The sequence below is a fragment of the Oncorhynchus tshawytscha genome, linkage group LG08 (assembly GCF_018296145.1).
Source record: "Oncorhynchus tshawytscha isolate Ot180627B linkage group LG08, Otsh_v2.0, whole genome shotgun sequence".
In the NCBI taxonomy this organism is placed as follows: domain Eukaryota; kingdom Metazoa; phylum Chordata; class Actinopteri; order Salmoniformes; family Salmonidae; genus Oncorhynchus; species Oncorhynchus tshawytscha.
Genome location: NC_056436.1, coordinates 35,785,191 through 35,806,248, shown reverse-complemented (window position 1 = coordinate 35,806,248; position 21,058 = coordinate 35,785,191). Strand labels below are relative to the sequence as shown.

At 45.7% G+C, this 21,058-nt stretch overlaps 1 protein-coding gene across 5 annotated transcripts in view; it reads right to left on the bottom strand.

The window, feature by feature from the left end:
• The window catches only part of LOC112256542 (myelin transcription factor 1-like protein), a 149,675-nt gene that overhangs the window by 42,570 nt on the left and 86,047 nt on the right, over positions 1 to 21,058 (bottom strand). For all 5 annotated transcript variants that reach the window (XM_042325473.1, XM_042325474.1, XM_042325476.1 and 2 more), the window contains exons 6-7: positions 6,452 to 6,894; positions 1,047 to 2,180 (exon numbers count right to left, since the gene is read on the bottom strand). In XM_042325473.1, coding sequence (XP_042181407.1) covers positions 1,047 to 2,180; positions 6,452 to 6,894 — 1,577 coding nt within the window. The remainder of the gene's footprint in view (positions 1 to 1,046; positions 2,181 to 6,451; positions 6,895 to 21,058) is intronic.

Here is a 21,058-nt window from a genome sequence, read left to right as displayed (position 1 = left end):
TCCCAAAGGTGTTTGATGGGTTGAGGTCAGGGGTTGAGGTCAGGGCTCTGTGCAGGCCAGTCAAGTTCTTCCACACCGATATCAATAAAGCATTTCTGTATGGAGCTTGCTTTGTGCAAGGGTGCATTGTCCTGCTGATACAGGAAACGGCCTTCCCCAAACTGTTGCCACAAAGTAGGAAGCACAAAATCGTCTAGCATGTCATTGTATGATGTAGCGTTAAGATTTCCCTTCAAGGGAACTAAGGGGCCTAGCCCGAACCATGAAAAACAGCCTCTAGACCATTATCCCTCCTCCACCAAACTTTACAGTTGGCACTATGCAATCGGGCAGATAGCGTTCTCCTGGCATCTGCCAAAGCCAGATTCGTCCGCCAGACTGCCATATGGTGAAGCATGATTCATCACTCCAGAGAACTTGTTTCCACTGCTCCAGAGTCCAATGGGGGCGAGCTTTACACCACTCTAGCTGACGCTTTGCATTGCACATGGTGATCTACGGCTTGGTGCGGCTGCTCGGCTACGGCTGCTTGACCAGTTCTTCCAGACGACATTGCTTCCAGAGGCAGGTTGAACTCGGTAGTGAGTGTTGCAACAGGTGATTTTTACACACTTCAGCACTCGGCGGTCCCATTCTGTGAGCTTGTGTAGCCTACCACTTCCCGGCTGAGCCGTTGTTGATCCAAGATCTTTCCACTTTACAATAACAGCACTTGCAGTTGACCGGGGCAGCTCTAACAAGGCAGAAATTTCACAAACTGATTACTGACAATGTTTGTCTTTAGAGATTGCATGGCTGTGTCCTTGATTTTATACACCTGCCAGCAACGAGTGTGGCTGAAATAGCCAAATCCACTAATTTGAAGGGGTGTCCACATACTTTTGTATCAGCGTGGAAGGCATATGAACTAACAGGTTACAGAACAAACAACCAAATTATCACAACACATAGGTTGTAAAAATAAAAAAAATCCTGGCTTGGCTTCCCCAGTGATTTTCCCCACAACCACTACCGAAGTGCAAATCATTCTGGCCAGATATACTTACTTTTATGGTAGTAGGGCTTCTTCATCCCATCATGGAGGCGGGCCTTGCGCTCCTCTCCGTAGCCATGCCGCGATTGGTGCTCCCCATGATGGTCTCCATGGTGATGATGATACCTCACCCCGTCCCTCCGAGCCGCCTCGGCAGCCATCTTGTCTCTCATGGCCTTGGCCCTCTCAGACTCAAGCGCGATGGCCTTCTCCAGCAGAGACAGGTTCCCCTTGGTCATGTCGAACACCTCCTCTGAACGGTCCGACGTCACCGACCGCGTGTCCTCGTCCCGGTCGTGGATGTGGTTGTGGTAGCGGTCATCCTGAGCGCAGCTGGAAAAGGCCTTGGAGCGCGGGCTCAGCTGCTCCTCCAGCTTCATCAGGTTGACCATGTCGGAGTAGTTCCTCTCCAGGGTGCGCCTTTCCTCCTGGCTCTGCTGGAGGTCCCCGTACCCAGGCTGGTACGGGTGGGGATGCAGTCCCTGGGTGTCCCCTCCGCCAGGGTGGTTCTGCTGCGGGAGCCCTGTGCCCGAGCGGTCAGTCGGCTGCGTCTCGCTCAGTTTGCGGGCCAGGTCAAAGCACTGGTTCCTCAGACACTCTAGGCTGCTTAGACACACCTCCTCATCACTCTCCTGCAGTCCATTAGAGGCTTTACCCTGACTGTTACCACCTCCAGTCCCTCCATTACGGTTCGCTTCCCCGTTCTCCCCAATCCCGTCCTCATAGTCTCCTCCCTCCATGTTGTCAGAGAGCATAGCCCCGTGTCCCTGGGCCAGCAGCTTCAGAGAGTCCACCGTTTCCCTCACTACATCACTGTCGACATCCAGGGTCAACTCACCCTTCCTCTGAATGCCCTCCCCACCCTCCTCATCCTCTTCTTCTTCCTCCTCCTCTTCTTCCTCCTCCTCCTCCTCTTCTTCCTCTTCTTCCTCGGCACTGTTGGAGGAGTTGCTGTTCATCTCAGACTCGGTCATGGCGCGGTAGGCGGCGTCCTCTGCTATCTTCCCTAGGTTGAGCAGAGACTTGGCCACCAGCTCGTCATAGTTCTCATACTCATCGTTGTTGTTGTCGTCCTTCTCCCCCGTCAGACCGGATTTAGGATGGCCGCCACCGCCACCGCCATCGCCGCCATTCATCTGATCGTGCTCTGTACGGGGAAAAAAAGAAAAAGAAATGCATCGTAATCTCATTTTGCTCATTCTATTTAATGGGTTAATCAGATTTCTGGTCTTGGTCTGTTTAAATTGGATAAGGAACTCTTTGCGTTTCTCAGTAATGTACTTTCAGAGTCTTAACAGCAGCCTATAACTGAATTGTGAATCAGCACAGGATGTGGGATAAAGTGGTTTGGAAATTTCCATAGAGATGCTTTGGATGTACATTCCCGAAATGAAAGTACACCACATCCAGGTAAACTGGATCCTTTGGGTCACAACAACAAGCACATTGCCGCTCCCAGTTGATGGCTAAGTAACTGGCATAAAGCAACACGTTTTTCATTTCACCAGATTTTGTAGTGGAGCAAAAGTCCTTCAAACTGGAATCAGCTCATGCTTTATGTTATACATTGATTGTCTCATGTAGTGTGCCATTATGTTGACAAAATAAACAAATCCATACATTCTCCCTCTATGCTCCCTATTCCAGAAAGGCCCTTTTTGTCCAATCAACAGGATCTTTAGAATGCTTTTCACTGGCTAATTGATTCTGCAAGACAGGCTCCTAAAGGTTACTGAGCCTCTCCTGCCAGTAATGTGAAGAAGCCACTCTAGAGCACTTCCAATTGGCCCTCTCACATTCCCTCCAGCCCGTGAACCGTCAAGAGCGCATCGCATCACTCACTCCCAACCCGCCACACGCTTGGCACTTACATTCCTGCAGAGAAAAAAAACAGAAGCTTACACAGAAATATGAAATTAAATGTGATTTCTAGATGGAGGCAGAAAATCACCTGACAAATCACCTGCCAGGTTTCAACGACGTATTGTGTGTGTGAACATGTGTGTGTGAACGGGAACAAAACCATAAGATAGAGACCAAAGGCGTAAACATGAAGCATGAAGGCCTCTAAGCTCCTGTATACATGCATGCGCAAACATACAAACATACATGTATACTTTACACATAGTACATGTACACAAACAGTACACCTAGACACGCACACACATACAACACATCAATATACACTGCAACAGACACACACACACACACACACACACACACACACACACACACACACACACACACACACACACACACACACACACACACCACGCACACACACACACACTGCCCGCACACACACAACCCCCAAACACACTTCCCAATCTAATGAGAGCAACAGAACATCTAGTGTGTTGAGGTGAGGGTTCTGGACCGGGGAGTCACGACTGACCAGGCACATATTTTGACAGGGGGACGCTTTCTCACAGTAACCTACCCATACCCTGGCTGCCAGAGGTTTAATTTTTGATGGTTTCAAACATGGCTCAGGAAAGCAATTTGAAGAGCAATCAAGGTACACAAAGGGGAAAGGGAAGCGAAACAGATTGAAAGGAGAACTGAGAGATTGCGCTGCTCCATATTGGCTTGGATTAACAATGCAGCGTGCAGCAGTGTGCATATATCTATTGAGAAACACAGAGCAGCCATAACAATACCACCTCCATTACAGATTGGAATCTGCCCTGCTGCCACTTCTGTTTTGGAGGATATGGGGGAAATGATAGTGGTGCATGTGGAGAGACTCGTCCACATTTCTGAGAAGCCAAGAAAAAGGAGAAGGAAAAAAAGTGTAATTTCGTCCTCCTATCTAAAGATGGCACTGTGGTTTAGGACGATGGAGAGAATCCTAAATATTCACCCAGTTTAATTAGGCCAGCGCTTTTACACCCAGTGGAATTGATTTAATTGTGCTCCTTGGGCCAAGAAGGGAAACAAAGACCATCTCTTTGACTGTGGACTCTCATGCCCAACAGAGAGACAGAGGAGGGAGGCTGACATAATAACACTTTTAGGGAGGAAGCTAGCACAATGTACTGCATCTCTCAGAGCTCCAGTCTTAATTGGACTTGAGAGCTCTGTCAGGAAGGATCTGGGGTGCGGGGGGTGAGAGGCAGACTGAGTTGTAGAGAAACCTGCCAAATGTGGTGTTTTGGCACGTCAGGGTAGGGACCATACATGCTGGAGAACCTCTCACGTCCCAGACAGTCTCGAAAGCAGACACAGGCTACTGTGTTTTTCTATATCATTTATAGAGTTCTGTGTTCAATTGGTATGTTGCAGGTCATTTTAAATAGAATATTTTACTGTATATCTAGCACAACTTATTCATGCTTATAAGCAAAGGTGGTGGGACTCCTGCTTTTGTATTTTCTCACGCAAATACATGCACCCTTACAAAATAAACTTCACATTTGCAGTTTCACATGTGAAATTTGCATTTTAAAATAGCATTTTCACATGTTTCACATTTTGAGTTTACATGTTAACACCACTTCTTCACATGTGAGGAGAATGACATGTGAAAACGACAGTTGTCGTTTCACATTGAAACAAAACTGCACGAGCGAAAACCTCACGCGGATTGCAAGTTCACATCTGAAAATCAATCCCATGTGAAAATCTCATTTGCAGGATCACATGAAAGACAACTCCACCATTGAAAATCTGACTTTCGCAATGTGGAATTGTAGATTCACATGTGGGGTTGAAATAATGTAATTCTTCTCACATGTGAAAGGATGGTGTTGACATGGCGCTGTAGCAATGTTTCCACCGGTGGAATAAGGGTGACCACATCTAAAAAGCCCAAATGCGGGACAAGTGAATGATTTTGCTGGACATTCGCGGAACAGTGGACAGAATACATTTCTTTGGGGCAGGTAAATAGATCCCATTCCAATTGCATTTTAGTTAAGCTGTATAAAGGTCAATGCCTGTTAAAGGGGCAATTATTTGTTGCTATATCCATTCTTGCACTTATAAATGAATGACATGTACTCATTGATTCTTGTAGAATATAACGTAGAAATGCCTCATGAGCTTAGTTCAATTTTTGTACCCCATCAGAACCCAAAATATAAGCTTGTTTTACTCCAATCTTTGTAAAGAAAGCAAACGTAAACAAATACGGTCCAGCCTAAAAACATGGTTGAAAATACAATTTTGATATCATGGATAGTCCTTACATCCATAGTGTAATGTGGATTTGAGTGTTTGCATTTCTCCAGTCCCATCCCTCAACTTTTTACCGAAACTGTGGCGGGGAGACATTTAATAGACTAACGTGTTATTACATGGTCCAATCCTCTAGCGAATGAATCCTCACCCGAAAGTATCATAGCAATCGACGCAAAAAAAAAAAAAAAATCCTCATTTAAAAAAAATGATAACATGATGAAATAAAACGCCTCCTTCTTTTCTGGAATTTTCCCTTTTTGGTTATGGTACCCTGGCCTCTGCTTTTGCTGCCTTTTTTCCATTTGCAACTTTTGGCACATTCATTCTAGCAACATCGCACCCTGCATCCTACTGCTGGATTGCCTCTGAAGCTAAGCAGGCTCGGTCCCTGGATGGGGAGACCAGATGTAGCTGGAAGTGGTAGAAAAAAATGGTAGAAACAAATATGAAAAATGCACATGTGAAACTTAGCACGTGTCCCGAAAACACTGTCTGCCTCGTGAAAATTACATTTAAAAAAAACACATTCACGAGTGATGGTTTAGTTTCTTTCATTGCATCATTTTGAGTCCCGATCCTCTATTTCAGGGCATTTATCTCTGGAATGAGGTGTTTTGGAGACAGGGTGTTCCCATCCAGCCCCTGTGGAGCCATTGACAAACTGCCATTTTCACAGGGTCTGTGTGTGAGAGACAGCGCCAGCACAGCTTTTAGCCTGTGACTGAGATAGCCCTGAAGGTAATGGCAAATGGCCCAAACAAACCTCAAATGACAGAACTGAGCTGCTCCCGAAGAAAATTGCCTTCGCTGCCAAACCATCTCTCTATTCCAGGTAACCAGGTTTGATCTAGCACTACAAATTCTGTTTCAGGTAGCTACAGTCATCACATAAGTCGGAGGAAAAGCAAACGCTCAAACAAACAAATAAATAAACCAGTCAAACGGATGAAACAAACAAAGATCAAAGGAATGTGAACAGAATAATATATTCTAAGTTCTGGGACAGGCTTGGGATTTAGTTTGTATTTTGATATGTAGAATTGTATCACATTTCAATTCCCAGTATACAGACAAAAGTATCATTGCATGCCTTTGTTGCCTTACTATACTGCATATACAGCATGCTGTATATTCAAGACTAACCATTCGGCAACATAGACCATAGCAACTCAGACATTTACATTACTTTGAAAAAACAACAACATTCTAATATGTCTTAAATAAATGACGTCTCACCTTGGCCATGACTCTGCTCCTCATACTCCTCCTCATACTCCTCCTCCTCTTCTTCCTCCTCTTGTACTCCGCCCTCCTCTTCCTCTTGTTCCACCTCTACCTCCTCCGCCTCTCCCTCCCCTCTCTCCACCTCTCCTTCTTCCTGCTCCATCTGTTCCTCAGTGTCCTCCAAGTATCCCTCCTCTTCCTCCTCCTCTACCTCCTCTTCCTCATCTCCCCCATCCTCTACTCCCTCCTCCACCTCCTCCTCTCTGTCATCCATCTCCACTGTTCCGTCTGTCTCGTAGCTCTCCTCCCTAGTGGAGTTGTCCATGTGGGTTATGAGGGGTCCACTCTTGGGGTCTGTCTCCAGCTGTTCCAGTAAGGGCTCCAGCACCTCCAGGGCTTCCTGAGGCTGTCTGTCCAGTGTTTTCCTCTTCTTGGCCAGGGGGCAGCCGTACACACTGCAGGGAACAGATAAGACAGGAGCCATTAGCGCTTAGCCACCAGACCCAAAACTCCATATCACCTGGCTTAGTGGCTGGCTAGTGGCTAAGCTAACATAATACACTAGCTCTGGTGTTGACTATGTCACTGGTCCAGCACACTGCCCAGCTGGCTATTTACCGATTAAAACACTTTTGGAGAGTACATTACAAAACACAATAAAACACAACTGCAGCACAACGCCGCAAGGTGTTGAATGTTGTGACGCTTTCTTGCTGCAGAACAGATCTAAGATAAACCCATTGCTCTGCTGAAGGGCTTTGTTTTTGGCACCAGAGAGAAAGTGAAATCAACGTTTTATGAACAGAGCACTAATCGTGCCCATAATCATTCACTATTGTGTAATTACATTCTAATTGCTCTCCTTTGCTTGGTTTACAATTACAAGAGGTAGGAATTTCTTGAGATAAAGAGAACAAAGTGGTCTCCGGGCAATTCTTATTATTCTGTACGTAAATCTGTGGACTACATTTTATATACTATATTACGTAACGTTAGGATACATTATGAATGGAATAGTGTTGTACAATATCATATGAATTCTAGTAGATATAGTTCATACCGGTACCCCCTGTCTATAGCCTTCTTATTGTTATTTATTGTGTAACTTATAATTATTATTGTAATAATTGTTTATATTTTGCAAATATTTTGTTACTTACTATTTCGCTAAAAGTCAGCATTTTTGGTGAAGCCTTGTAAGCATTTCACAGTAAGGTGTACACCTGTTGTATTTGGCACGTGTGACAAAGAAAATTAGATTTGATACTTCTTACCCAGGTGTACTATAGCATTCAAATTGGATGATGTAACTTATCATATGTTTTGGAGGACATATGATATGTCTTTCTCTGAGACCAGGTTGCTTGTGTGCCATAACAACAAAGGATAATTATGGGGAAGAACAAAAAAAGCAAAGGTGAATTTGTGTAGCAGGATAGGTAAATTGTGTTAAGTTAATAATAAGGGTTGGGGGAAGTCCACTGGGCAAAAACTGGTTGAATGTAATAATTTCCCACATTATTTCAACCCAAAAATGTATCTGATGACGTGTGAAACTAATTGGATTTGTTGTCAACGTAAGGGTATTTTAAACATAGTTTTTTTATATCGCCTTTGTACTATTTTCAAAAGTATGTGGTATAATTTCACAACTCATAGTACAAAACTCAAAACGGATCATCAAAATGTCAAGAACATTTTCAATTGACACACAAAATCGCACAGTAACTTTTTCCCACCAAACCGAATCAGTGTTTCATCTAGAAATACCTTTCATATAAAGTAATTGCCTTTCACAATGCAATGCTCACAATACTTTTCATATGATTATTTTCTCATTAGTTTAAATACATTTGACCGTCACTTATCCAACTGCACTTAATGGTTAATCACTTAACCGTTTGGTAAACCTATAGATTTTCAACTGGTTTGTCTGCTACAAATGGATTTTGAGAACTACAGGGATAAAACATATGTTTGTAAAGTATAAACATCTAAATGACATGTATGATACATGATAACTGTAATGACAACATAATGTCTACTCGTTATTGCTAATTGGTTTCACATAGTGGTAACCACAATGGTCACCATATAAAAGGGTGTGTGTGAACACTTGCAATTTCTTTCAACATGGAGCAGGACAGACAGCAAGAGAGAGGAAGAAATCAAAGAGCTTGTGGACACGGAGCCCGTCAGAGAGGTGGACATGGGCCCCATCAAAGAGGTCAAAGAGATGGGCATGGGCCCTGTCAAAGAGGTCAATTTGTGGGCATGGGCCCCATCAAAGAGGTCAAAGAGATGGGCATGGGCCCTGTCAAAGAGGTCAATTTGTGGGCATGGGCCCCATCAAAGAGGTCAAAGAGATGGGCATGGACCCTGTCAAAGAGGTCAATTTGTGGGCATGGGCCCCATCAAAGAGGTCAAAGAGATGGGCATTGGCCCTGTCAAAGAGGTCAGAAAGGTGGGCATGGGCCCCATCAAAGAGGTGGACATCAGAAAGAGGGAGGCAGACGTCAGGGAACTGTTGTGTTTAATGAAGTCCGGGTCATCGTCGTTGACCATGTGGTAAATAGAGGCCTTACCAGAAGCTGGCAGAAGCTGGCAGATTAGTTCACCCCAATCTGAAGATCAACTGTAAATACGATCATGAGAACATTTCGCCAAGAAATCTGGTCTGCAGGATATGCACTATGCTGTACCATTACATTTACAGTAAATTACATATTGTAATGCATGTAAATTCACAAATCATGTTCCAGTATTCTTCCAGTATGATCTATTGACAGTATACTCTGTTCTACCCGCTGTACCCTCAGAATTGACAGAAGACCCCATGGTGGTGGCCGTGTGCTGACCAATCAGCAGGAGTGGGGCACTGGTGGAAATGGTGACGGCCAGGAATGACGTATGGCTGTCCTAAATAAAACAGGCCATTGAAGAGAACAACGACACCTTTGGCAATGTGGCATCCATCAGCCTACTAACAATCGCCAGCCTTTGGAAAGAGGCACCAGGTATCTATGAAACACATTTACCTGGTGACTTCTGAGAGAAACAACGACCGGGTGAAACAACTGCGGGCCGAGTATGTTCAGGTACAGCACTTTAAACTGTATTACTGTTACTATTAATGCACATGCTACTTCACAATACCATATTGGGACTATACTGTAGAAATAACTCCCCAAATATATATTTTTTGAATGGTGATGGTGCTTGATGCTGCTGTGAACCATCACAAGAATATCTTTGTTGATCAAGCGAGCTCCAACCTGGCCAAAACTCTGGGTCGTGGGCGGAACCTCATTGGCTAACTGGAGGAGTGCCTGTACAACGTGCGGGAAACATCTCCATGTGCGCAGCCATCTCTGAAGATGGTGCGGTAGGATGTTTTGGATCCTACAATGCTGCACACCTCATTGTGTTCCTCATGGACATTGAGCAGGCCTTTCAAGGTGAAGAAGTTGACCTATGTCATTGTGTGGGACAATGCTAGGTTCCACCTAGCAGAGGTGGTTCGGGAATGGTTTCGGGCCCATCCCCGATTCGTGACCCTATACCTGCGCCCCATACTCTCCTTTCCTCAACTCTATTGAGGAATTTTTTTGTTCAGTGTGGAAGGTGTACGATCGCCATCCCAATGAGGTTGCCACCTTCCTGGCCATGGATGAGGCATGTGACGACATCAATGCGAACCAATGTCAAGCTTGGATTCGCCAAAAGCTTTTTTCTGAAGACATTCACTGTGATGTGGATGAGAATTGATGGCCAAATGCTCAAGACAGGCTTGATGCAAACTAATGTGTGCTAAACTTTTTTTAAATGTTCAATTGTTTTATTTAATGTCTTACATTTGACTACAAACAGTACACCTATGTTGCAATTACGTCAACAACAGCAAAAATAATTGCATGAATAATTGTAGAGGATGTCTTCATTGACCACACCTTTGATTACTCATCGGAAAGATGTTATGGAAATGATACATTTTTGGTAAATCGTGTTGGATAATGTAAGTGTATTGCCTAAAGTGAAAACTGTAATTTACAGTACTGTAGCATATTACTTTCAGCACTTCTAAGGGAGATTTGAAATATGTACAGTATATTACATTGTTTACTATGGATTAACTGGTAGTCAAAATGACTCAAATGAAAATATATCATTATGTTGTGTTTTGGTGATTAAACCAATGTTCTCATTACATTTCACAATAAACTTCTATATTTTTTTATCAATGGTTGTGTAGTGAGAGATGTTTAAAATCCAAATGAATGCACAATGACACGTTTTGAATGAAAGACTGGCTGCGTTAGAAGTGTGATCAGTTTGGAGTTTTGTACTAAGAGTTGTGAAAATGTACCACATACTGCTGAAAACAGTAAATCCAACGACATGGTGAAATATTGTTTTCACGTTGAATTAACGCTAGTTGACAACTCAACCAAATGTAAATCAAAACTAGACGTTGAACTGACGTCTGTGCCCAGTTCTACAGCTGTCTCCGGCGTGACTTTAACAGGCAACCTTTGGATTGCTAGATGGTCACAGATTATACCGACCTCATCCTCCCTACTTTCATTTTTGTCTAAAGTAACTACACCATTAGTAGGTATCATACGTCTTGGAAGTCCTCAGAAATACGTAAAGTACGTTTCGTAGGGTTCTGAGCCCAGGCTGATTTAAAAACAAAGATTAAAACAAATAATCACATTCCTGGGTTATAAATTGTTTATTGAGTTGACATTGTCTGACTCTGCTGTACCAACTGCAGCTGTGTACGTTGTTGTAGGATCATCATTGGGAAAACAGAATAATCAGAGAGATAATTAATTGAATCTTGCCGAGGCACCTGGGTTGAACTGTATTCTCCTGGTCCCCTTGGCAGCAGGGGACACATTTTAATCTGATAATCTGATAATCTGTGTATTCGCCCAGACTATTGATCACAGGAGCCTAATCCGTTTCCCTCATCAAACCATGGGGAGTCTGGGGGCGATACAGGTCTCTTTGTGTGTGTGTGTGTGTGTGTGTGTGTGAACACGTGGCACCCAACCGCTCTTTCAAAAAATTCAACACGGACAGGGTCCCAATGATACCAATGAGACAATGTGGTTTAGGTGCCAAGCAGATCAGTGCTCTATGCTGGTAGGTAACAGAGTTGCTTGATACTCCTCTCTACTAAAGTGAGCTCCCCATGGCATGCACATTAGCGAAGTAGCGGTAGTGATCCTTTCTCTTTGCATAGCTAACAGAGTCAGACAGATTTCAGGTATGCTTAGTCAACTGAGCAGTGAAATGTCCCTGATTCCCCTTTACAAAAGCCAAGAGTCTTTCTCCCTCCTCACTCAGCCCAAAATAGGTTCTAATGTGAACAAATAGAGAGCATTAAATTGAAGGTGCCGAGCAGTAAATTGATATCAGCAGTTATTATAGACGGTGGAGGCGTTTTGTCTTGGGCATCTCAGAGCGGATGTGGCACCTCTCTGAAGCCTCCACCACTTGAGATCAGGGAGGTGTTGTTAATACATAAGCATCATTTCTTAAATTGGTGGAGAACTGGGTATTTTGGCTGATGGCAGCATGTTCACTGTGGACCTCTTAGCACTGTTTACTTGTCTTAGAATTGTGAGGGCGCACCGACTTTCTGATCTACCTCCCTCCCTCCACACACACATGTTTCCCATACACATGTTTTATCCCCACAGCCCAAAAGGAGCGGGTGCCCATCACTCAGTCAGCGTCGGGCCAAACTGGCAGACAGCCTCAATCTCAGCAGGCCCAGGGATTACTTAATAGCCTGACCCCTGCACCCACACACGGGGCCTCATTTCATTAATCTAAGCTCACACGAAAACTCATTCCCTGCCTGACAGCCCTGCAGGCTCCTGCAGGCCCTGCGCCTCTCTCCAGGGTGGGGGGTTGAGGTGTGGAGGGGGGCAGAATGGGGGTTACTGAGTACTCTGATCAATAGTGCTTGTGACCAAACATTTCAAAAGCACATTAAAATGCCACTCATCCTGGCCCAGTCCAGAGCCCCTCCAAATAAATCAAGGGCGTATCCCAGCAGGATACGTACTGCCAAGCAGACAGCCTGGCGGGGAGGATAGGTGAGTGGGAGGGAGGGAGGGAGGGAGGGAGGGAGGGAGGGAGGGAGGGAGGGAGGGAGGGAGGGAGGGAGGGAGGGAGGGAGGGAGGGAGGGAGGGAGGGAGGGAGGGAGAAATTCATCCCTCCCTCCGCTCATCTTCCATTGCTCACCACACTCTGTCCAGCTGGGTTTTAGCAATGAGACAGTCCTTGCAATGCAGTACCCTGATAGAGGTGCTGTGTGTCTGTGCTACAGCTCATTCCATGACAGGTCTTCATGTGTTTTCACCTGAATCACTTTTCAATACGCAATCTCTGTGGTACTGCTAATTGTATTGAAACACAGCAAATGGATTGAGGTTAAAATCACTAGAACTTGTTCTTATTCCTAGATATAGAGGAGTCAATTAAACTAAAAGGGGTCAATTAAACCACAAGTGTTTCCATTGTTACATAATGTTCTGTTATACTACTACTGCAAATATGTCTCAGTTGGTCCTAAAATCCTCTCCTACTGAAAGAGTTAATTTCAATTTTCACCAACAACTTTATGAATGATCTCCAAATGCCTCTTTATCCCACTAATTAATGTGTTGACAACTAAAATAACTAGGATTTGACTTGTAGCCCACTCCTACTCCTGAGTTGTGAGGTTGTTGTAACTGTGAGAGGTGTGTTTGCCCCGACACAGGGAAGCCGATCACTAACCCACAAGAAGAACAGGAGCCCTCTCTCTCTCTCTCTCTCACACACACACACACACACACACACACACACACACACACACACACACACACACACACACACACACACACACACACACACACACACACACACACACACACACACACACACACACACACACACACACACACACACACACACACACACACATTCCTCAGCTCTCTCACAGCATGACGTTGGCCACATCTCTACTGTCTCAGACCTGCTACTGCAGCCCTCTAACTGTGTCTTGCAATTATCTTTCCACAGGTGATTAAATGCCATTTAAATAAAGCTATACCTTTGGAATTGTGTCAGAAGAGAAGGACAGAAAGTTATTTATTTCCGTCTTTTTTTCCTCTAGGCAGCAGAGTAGAAGTGTGTTTGGTGTGAGAGGCAGCTATCAAAGGAAAACATACCCTTGTGTAACAAGAAAGCCACTTATTTTTCCCTTGTATTTTGAGAGAGCATCCTCAAATCCACATGAGACTGGATGAAATGCATTTAACTAAAGTGGAACAAGTGGCCAGTCAAATAACGTTACAAAAACACTCTGTCGATGTTGAAGAGAGACAAATTGGAATGTTAAATCTGGTAAGAGAGCTCAGAGTCATGAATAAGCATCCCTAATGCATATGTGTGTGTGTGTTTGAGTGTGTGTGTGTGTGTGTGTGTGTGTGAGTGTCTGTGTGTGTGTGTGTGTGTGTGTGTGTGTGAGTGTCTGTGTGTGTGCATGTGTGCACTTCAAATCAACGCAAATCAAATTGCATTGGTCACATACACATATTTAGCAGATGTTATTGCTGGTGTAGTGAAATGCTTGTTTTCCTAGCTCCAACAGTGCAGTAGTATCTGACAGTGCAGTAGTATCTGACAGTGCAGTAGTATCTAAAACGTTTCACAACAATACACACAACTCTAAAAGTAATATAATGAAATTAAGAAATATATAAATATTAGATTGAGCAATGTCTGAGTAGAATAGAATACAGTGTATATATATGAGACGAGTAAAGCAGTATGTAAACATGATTTAAACAATCTTAAAGTGACTAGTGTTCCATTGTTAAAGTGGCCAGTGATTCCATACCTATGTACTGTAAAAAGGGCAGCAGCCTCTAAGGTCCAGGGTTGCGTAACCGGGAGGAAGCCGGCTAGTAATGGCGATTTAACAGTCTGACGGCCTTGAGATAGACGCTGTTTATCAGTCTCTCGGTCCCAGCTTTGATGCACCTGTACTGACCTCTCCTTCTGGATGATAGCGGGGTGAACAGGCCTTCCTGTGACTTCGGGTGCTGTAGGTGTCCTGGAGGGCAGGTAGTTTGCTCCCTGTGATGCGTTTGGCAGACCGCACCACCCTCTGGAGAGCCCTGCAGTTGCGGGCGGTGCAGTTGCCCTACCAGGCGGTGATACAGCCCGAAAGAATGCTCTCAGTTGTGCATCTGTAAAAGTTTGTGAGGGTTTTGGGGGCCAAGCCGAATTTCCTCAGTTTCCTGAGGTTGAAGAGGCACTGTTGCGCTTTCTTCACCAAGCTGTCTGTGTGGGTGGACCATTTCAGATGTGTACGCCGAGGAACACTTTCTCCACTGCAGTCCCGTCGACGTGGATAGGGGCGTGCTCCCTCTGCTGTTTCCTGAAGTCTACGATCACCTTTGTTTTGTTGACATTGAGTGAGAGATTATTTTCCTGGCACCTCTCTGCCAGGGCCCTCACCTCCTCCCTGTAGGCTGTCTCGTCATTGTTGGTAATCAGGCCTACTACTGTTGTGTCGTCTGCAAACTTGATGATTGAGTTCGAGGAGTGCGTGGCCACGCAGTCAGGGGTGAACAGGGAGTACAGGAGGGGACTGAGAATGCACCCTTGTGGGGCCCCTGTGTTGAGGATCATTGAAGTGGAAGTGTTGTTTCCTACTTTGAACACCTGGGGGCGGCCGGTCAGGAAGTCCAGGACCCAGTTGCACAGGGTGGGGTTCAGACCCAAGGCCCAGAGCTTAATGATGAGTTTGGATGGTACTATGGTGTTGAATGCTAAGCTATTGTCAATGAACAGCATTCTTACATAGGTATTCCTCTTGTCCAGATAGGATAGGGCAGTGTGCAGTGCGATGTCGATTGCATCGTCTGTTGATCTATTGGGGGCAGTAAGCAAATTGAAGTAGGTCTAGTGTGTCAGGTAAGGTGGAGGTGATATGATCCTTAACTAGCCTCTCAAAGCACTTAAAATCAAATCAAATCCAATTTTATTTGTCACATACACATGGTTAGCGGATGTTAATGCAAGTGTAGAGAAATTCTTGTGCTTCTAGTTCCGACCATACAGTAATACCTAACAAGTAATCTAATCTAACAATTTCACAACTACCTTATACACACAAGTGTAATGGAATGAATAAGAATATGTACATAAAAATACATGAATGAGTGATGGCCGAACAGCACAGGCCAGATGCAGTAGATGGTATAGAGTACAGTATATACATATGAGATGAGTAATGTACGGTGTGTAAACATTATATAAAGTGGCATTGTTTAAAGTGACTACTGATACATTTATTACATCAATTTTTCCATTATTAAAGTGGCTAGAGTTGAGTCAGTATGTTGGCAGCAGCCACTCAATGTTAGTGGTGGCTGTTTAACAGTCTGATGGCCTTGAGATAGAAGCTGTTTTTCAGTCTCTCGGTCCCAGCTTTGATGCACCTGTACTGACCTCGCCTTCTGGATGGTAGCGGGGTGAACAGGCAGTGGCTCAGGTGGTTGTTGTCCTTGATGATCTTTTTGGCCTTCCTGTGACATCGGGTGGTGTAGGTGTCCTGGAGGGCAGGTAGTTTGCCCCCGGTGATGCGTTGTGCAGACCTCACTACCCTCTGGAGAGCCTTACGGTTATGGGCAGAGCAGTCGCCCTACCAGGCGGTGATACAGCCCGACAGGATGCTCTCGATTGTGCATCTGTAAAAGTTTGTGAGTGTTTTTGGTGACAAGCCGAATTTCTTCAGCCTCCTGAGGTTGAAGAGGCGCTGCTGGGCCTTCTTCACCACGCTGTCTGTGTGGGTGGACCATTTCAGTTTGTCCGTGATGTGTACGCCGAGTCCCTGCCACTTCATGATGACAGGAGTGAGTGCTATGGGGCGATAGTCATTTAGTCATAGTTCAATTACTTTTGCTTTCTTGGGTACAGGAATAATGGTGGACATCTTGAAGCAAGTTCAGACAGCATACTGGGATAGGGAGAGATTGAATATGTCCGTAAACACTCCAGCCAGCTGGTCTACGCATGCTCTCAGGACGCGGCTAAGGATGCCGTCTGGGCCGGCAGCCTTGCGAGGGTTAGCGCGATTAAATGTCTTACTCACGTCGGCCACAGAGAAGGAGAGCCCACAGTCCTTGGTAGTGGGCCGCATCGGTGGCACTGTGTTATCCTCAAAGCAGGCGAAGAAGGTGTTAAGCTTGTACTTGAGCAATACATTGGTGTCTGCGACGTGTCTGGTTTGCCCTTTGTTGTCCGTGATTGTCTGTAGTCCCTGCCACATATGTCTCGTGTCTGAGCCGATGAATTGCAAATCCACTCTGTCTCTGTACTGACGTTTTGCCTTTTTGATTGCCTTACGGAGGGAATAACTGCAGTTTTTGTATTCGATGGTTCGCGCTTTTGCCATGGTTCGCGCTTTCAGTTTTGAAGTAAATGCTGCCATCTATCTACAGTTTCTGTTTTGAGTAGGTTTTAATAGTCACAGTGGGTACAACATCTCCTATACACTTCCTGATGAACTCAGTCACCATTATTCTCAGAGGCTACCTGGAACATATCCCAGTCCGCGTGATCAAAACAATCTTGAAGCTTAGATTCCAATTGGTCAGACCAGCGTTGACTAGACCTTAGCACGGGTACTTCCTGTTTGAGTTTCTGCTTATAGGAAGGGAGGAGCAAAATGGAGTCGTGATCAGATTCCATGCGTGTGTGTCTGTATGCGTGTCTGTATGTGTGTAGTCCCAGGTGGGTGACAGTGAGTGTATGAAGGATTGTGACAGTGTTACACAGCAGCTTTATTAGTAGTCATATTAAAGCCTGTTCACAGCGGGGCCGAGACTTTGCCACTCATTAGCATCATGTGATATTTGTCTCCCTGACACTGGGATGAGACTGCTGCTGCACTCACTTAGCTTTAACTCTCTCTCTCTCTCTCTCTCCATCACTCTTATACCTCACACTCACTCATACTCTCACCTCTCTCTCTTCGTCTTTTAACCATCCTCTCTCCTTCTACCTGAGTTCTCCCTTTCTACCTCATCCCCTGTCCTCTCTCTCTCTCTCTCTCTCTCTCTCTCTCTCTCTCTGTCTCTGTCTCTGTCTCTGTCTCTCCCCTTCTTGGAGGAGTGTCGTGCACCTCTCGCTGTGCCCCTATCTAACAGGATCTATAGGCACGCGTGGCAGAGCGCCGTCTCCATGGTGATATCCTCCAGAAATACAACAGGGATTTGCCATCCTCGCACACAGGCGTGAAGCTAGTCAGAGAGACATAGAGAGCGAGATGGGGGATGGAATAAGGGAGAGAGATGGAAAGGGAAGGAAAGCGAGGGGGAGAGGTGGAGAGAGAGAAAGATAATTGAACGGAAATAAAGAGAGCGAGAGAGAAAGACACAGAGGGAGAGAAACAGCAAGAAGGACAACGAGTGTGTGAGAGAGAGAAAGAGAGAGAGAGAGAGAGAGAGAGAGAGACCCAACAGTCTTCTCCTCTCCAAAGAAAAGAACAAAAGCTGTGTGGTTCAGGCTAACTGTTCTCTTGCTTCTTAACATGGCACTTTCACTAGTAAAACCTCCCCAGTAAATTAGAGCTCATACAATGTGATATCTGAATAATACAACACACACACTATTGTATCATTTGTAAACACTGCCATTACAGAGGTGGTATTGTAAAACATCAATAACACCAAGTCCCTAGTGTCTTCCACTGCAGCGTTATGGGCTGTAACAGGAGACAGCCGGTGCAGTAGAGTGAAGAGAAAGCCAGAGGAATCAAACCCCTGCAGATACCCAGCTCCTATCATCAAGTCAGCCTGACAGGCAGCCCCAGTGCCTTCCTCTGCCTCAGCCCCTTACCTAGCCTCTTCTTCAGCACCAGTCATTGCCTCTTGTCCTTCAACCTACCCTTGCCTTTACCCCTGCCGCTACCCCTGCCCATTGCCCCAGACCCAGCCTCAGCCATGCCATCGAAACCTGACAGAATGACACTGTAGCCTGTCTACCAGCAGCCCTATGGGTGCTCCCCACCCATCCCCAGCTCCTTATCCTCTACTCCAGGAGCCCAACCAGTAGCTCCATAGCCTCTCCTAGGGCCCCTCTAAGGCATATCACTCCCATCAGACACAGATGTGTCTGTCTGTCGGTCTCAGGCCCAGTGATCATGGCCTCAATGAGGGGATTGAGAAATAGGGCTCCAGGGGGTCTAACACATTCACATCCCTGGGACTGACCAGAGGCTATAGCTGCCTATCACCATCACTAAATCCATTAGTCCATCTACAGACCGCCACAGGGTTATACACACCAGTAAAAACAGACTGTATGGAGGGAGTGGCCAGCATAGGAAATGACTTTGGTAGATGCATCTCTGTTGATATAAATAAGATCATTTTACAGTTTCTATATGGGGTGGACTAATCAGGCCTATGGTTCTACTCATGTACTGTATTGCACCCATTTGTCATTCCACGGCTAAATTCACTCCTGAATCACCCAGGTAAGGATCCTCTCCACTCACATAATTACTTCAATCAATCACTTCAACATGGGGAGAGACACAGAGAGAAGCTGCAGAGCCCTGCAGCCATCTTGGAGAAGGTTTACCCTCCCCATCTACTCTATCATTCTTTATTAACTACACTGGGTTTGTTACATTAATGGAGTTCATACTGCAATCATATCATGTCACAAATGTTTTTGAAAGTTATTTTGAGATAGGGTTCAGACATGCACAGAGATGGCCATACCTATTCACCAGAGCCTCAGTCCATCTAGGATTAGCAGCACAGAAAAACACGAGTGAACTGAACAAGCACTAAAATATCACTGGCCCACCATGATAGTACAGGAACTGTGCCATTACTCACCATCTGAAATAACTAGTGTACAGTTCTCTACCTAAGATCCAGTTTCACTTCCACCCACCCAGCCTGTAGTGTCTGCTGCCATTAGTGACTGGCTGCTGTGACTCTGCCTGTTCTGTTGGCTTGTTTACTGGGCCTGGTACATTTCCCCAGCGGAGACAGGGGAGGGCTCTTGACATTGATGTAATTTAGTTGGCAGCCGTGCAGAGGGATGGCAGGCTAGGGGGCTGGGGGCAAGGGAGATAGTTAGGGGGTGTGGGTGTGTAGGAGGTCAGGATGTGCCCGGCCCGGAGAGGAGATTGAGGGCCCTATAAGCCTCTGACTGGCATGCGCCCCCTCGCTCCTCGTCACAGGTCCCCCTGGCATGCTGCTCGGCGCTGGGCTCGCTACACATGATCTCTCATTCCCTTTGATGTGTTTCCAGTGGGGGAGGGGGGGACAGGCAGGCTGAGGCAGGAAGCGTAAACACCACCTGTTTAACACACGCTAGCTAACGCTAGGCTAGAGCAGCGCTAGGTACTGGAGCTAGCCTGACTGATTGTCATAATAACACACAACTAAACAAAGAGGAGGAAAACACAAAGGGGAAAAATAAACAAGTGGCAGAGGAAGAAAGGGAAGAGGGGGGATAGATGAGAGCGGCAGAATATATCAGAGGGGCGAAGTGAAATGTGTTTGAAGGTATCTTTATGTTATGTTTTATACATAAAAAAAAGATTTGCTTATTACGAACAACATGCTGTAGGAAAAACGGTGCTGTAGTTGACGGAAAACCAAGGGAAGCTGACTCCATCATTGACTATTCAATAATGGCAGTGGTTACACGAAACAAAGAAAAAACAAGCGAATGAAATATACTAACTAAGATGATCACCGTAAAAAATATGGAACCCTAAAATAGTCCCCACAGAGCCAGTCCACAGAGCCAGTCTACAGAGCACTGGCCACTCCTACATGGAAGCTGATTCTTCACCTCTATTCGTTCTGCCTCACTCACCCGCTCCCTCTCTTACTGGAAAATAAAGCTGCCAATTAAATATGGAAATGTCCATTCCAGCGCCAGATACCTCACAGTGGGGGGTTGATTGTATGGAGGGTGATTTTTCAAAGGGAGGTGGCATTATGATTAACGTGACCTTATCTGTATTTGCACAAGGAGGCAGTGGGAGGGGGGCTGCGCTGAAGGGGGCGGAGGGGGGCTGCGCTGAAGGGGGCGGAGGGGTTGAGGGCTGCTTGTTCACTACACCCTGTTCTCATCCCTTTCTAAGGTCTTTTGCCCTCTCTCTCTCTCCATATCCTATTTCTCTACCGTTCCCTCTAACTCTTTCTCAATCGCTCTACTTTCCTCTCTCTCTTTTCCTAACAACACACCTCTCCCTCTCCTTCCCACTCCCTCCCTCTCCCGCCCCCTCTCCCTTTCCCTCTGCCAGGCTGCTAGGTGAAGTGTTCCTGTGTCGCCCCACCACTACCTGGCTCCATTCCAATGCTTTTAGTGAGTGCTATCTGCCAAGGCATGAATAATACAGCCCCAAGGCTGGCGGAAGGCTGGCGGAATCCAAATGAGCTATACATCAGGAAGAAAGCACTCGACTTTAGCTCCAGAACACGCTCCCACCAAGACAGGCAATTACTCAGCCCCAGCTGCAGCCATGGCAATCACTACCACAACCCCTGAACCCCTGTACCACCCCTGTACCC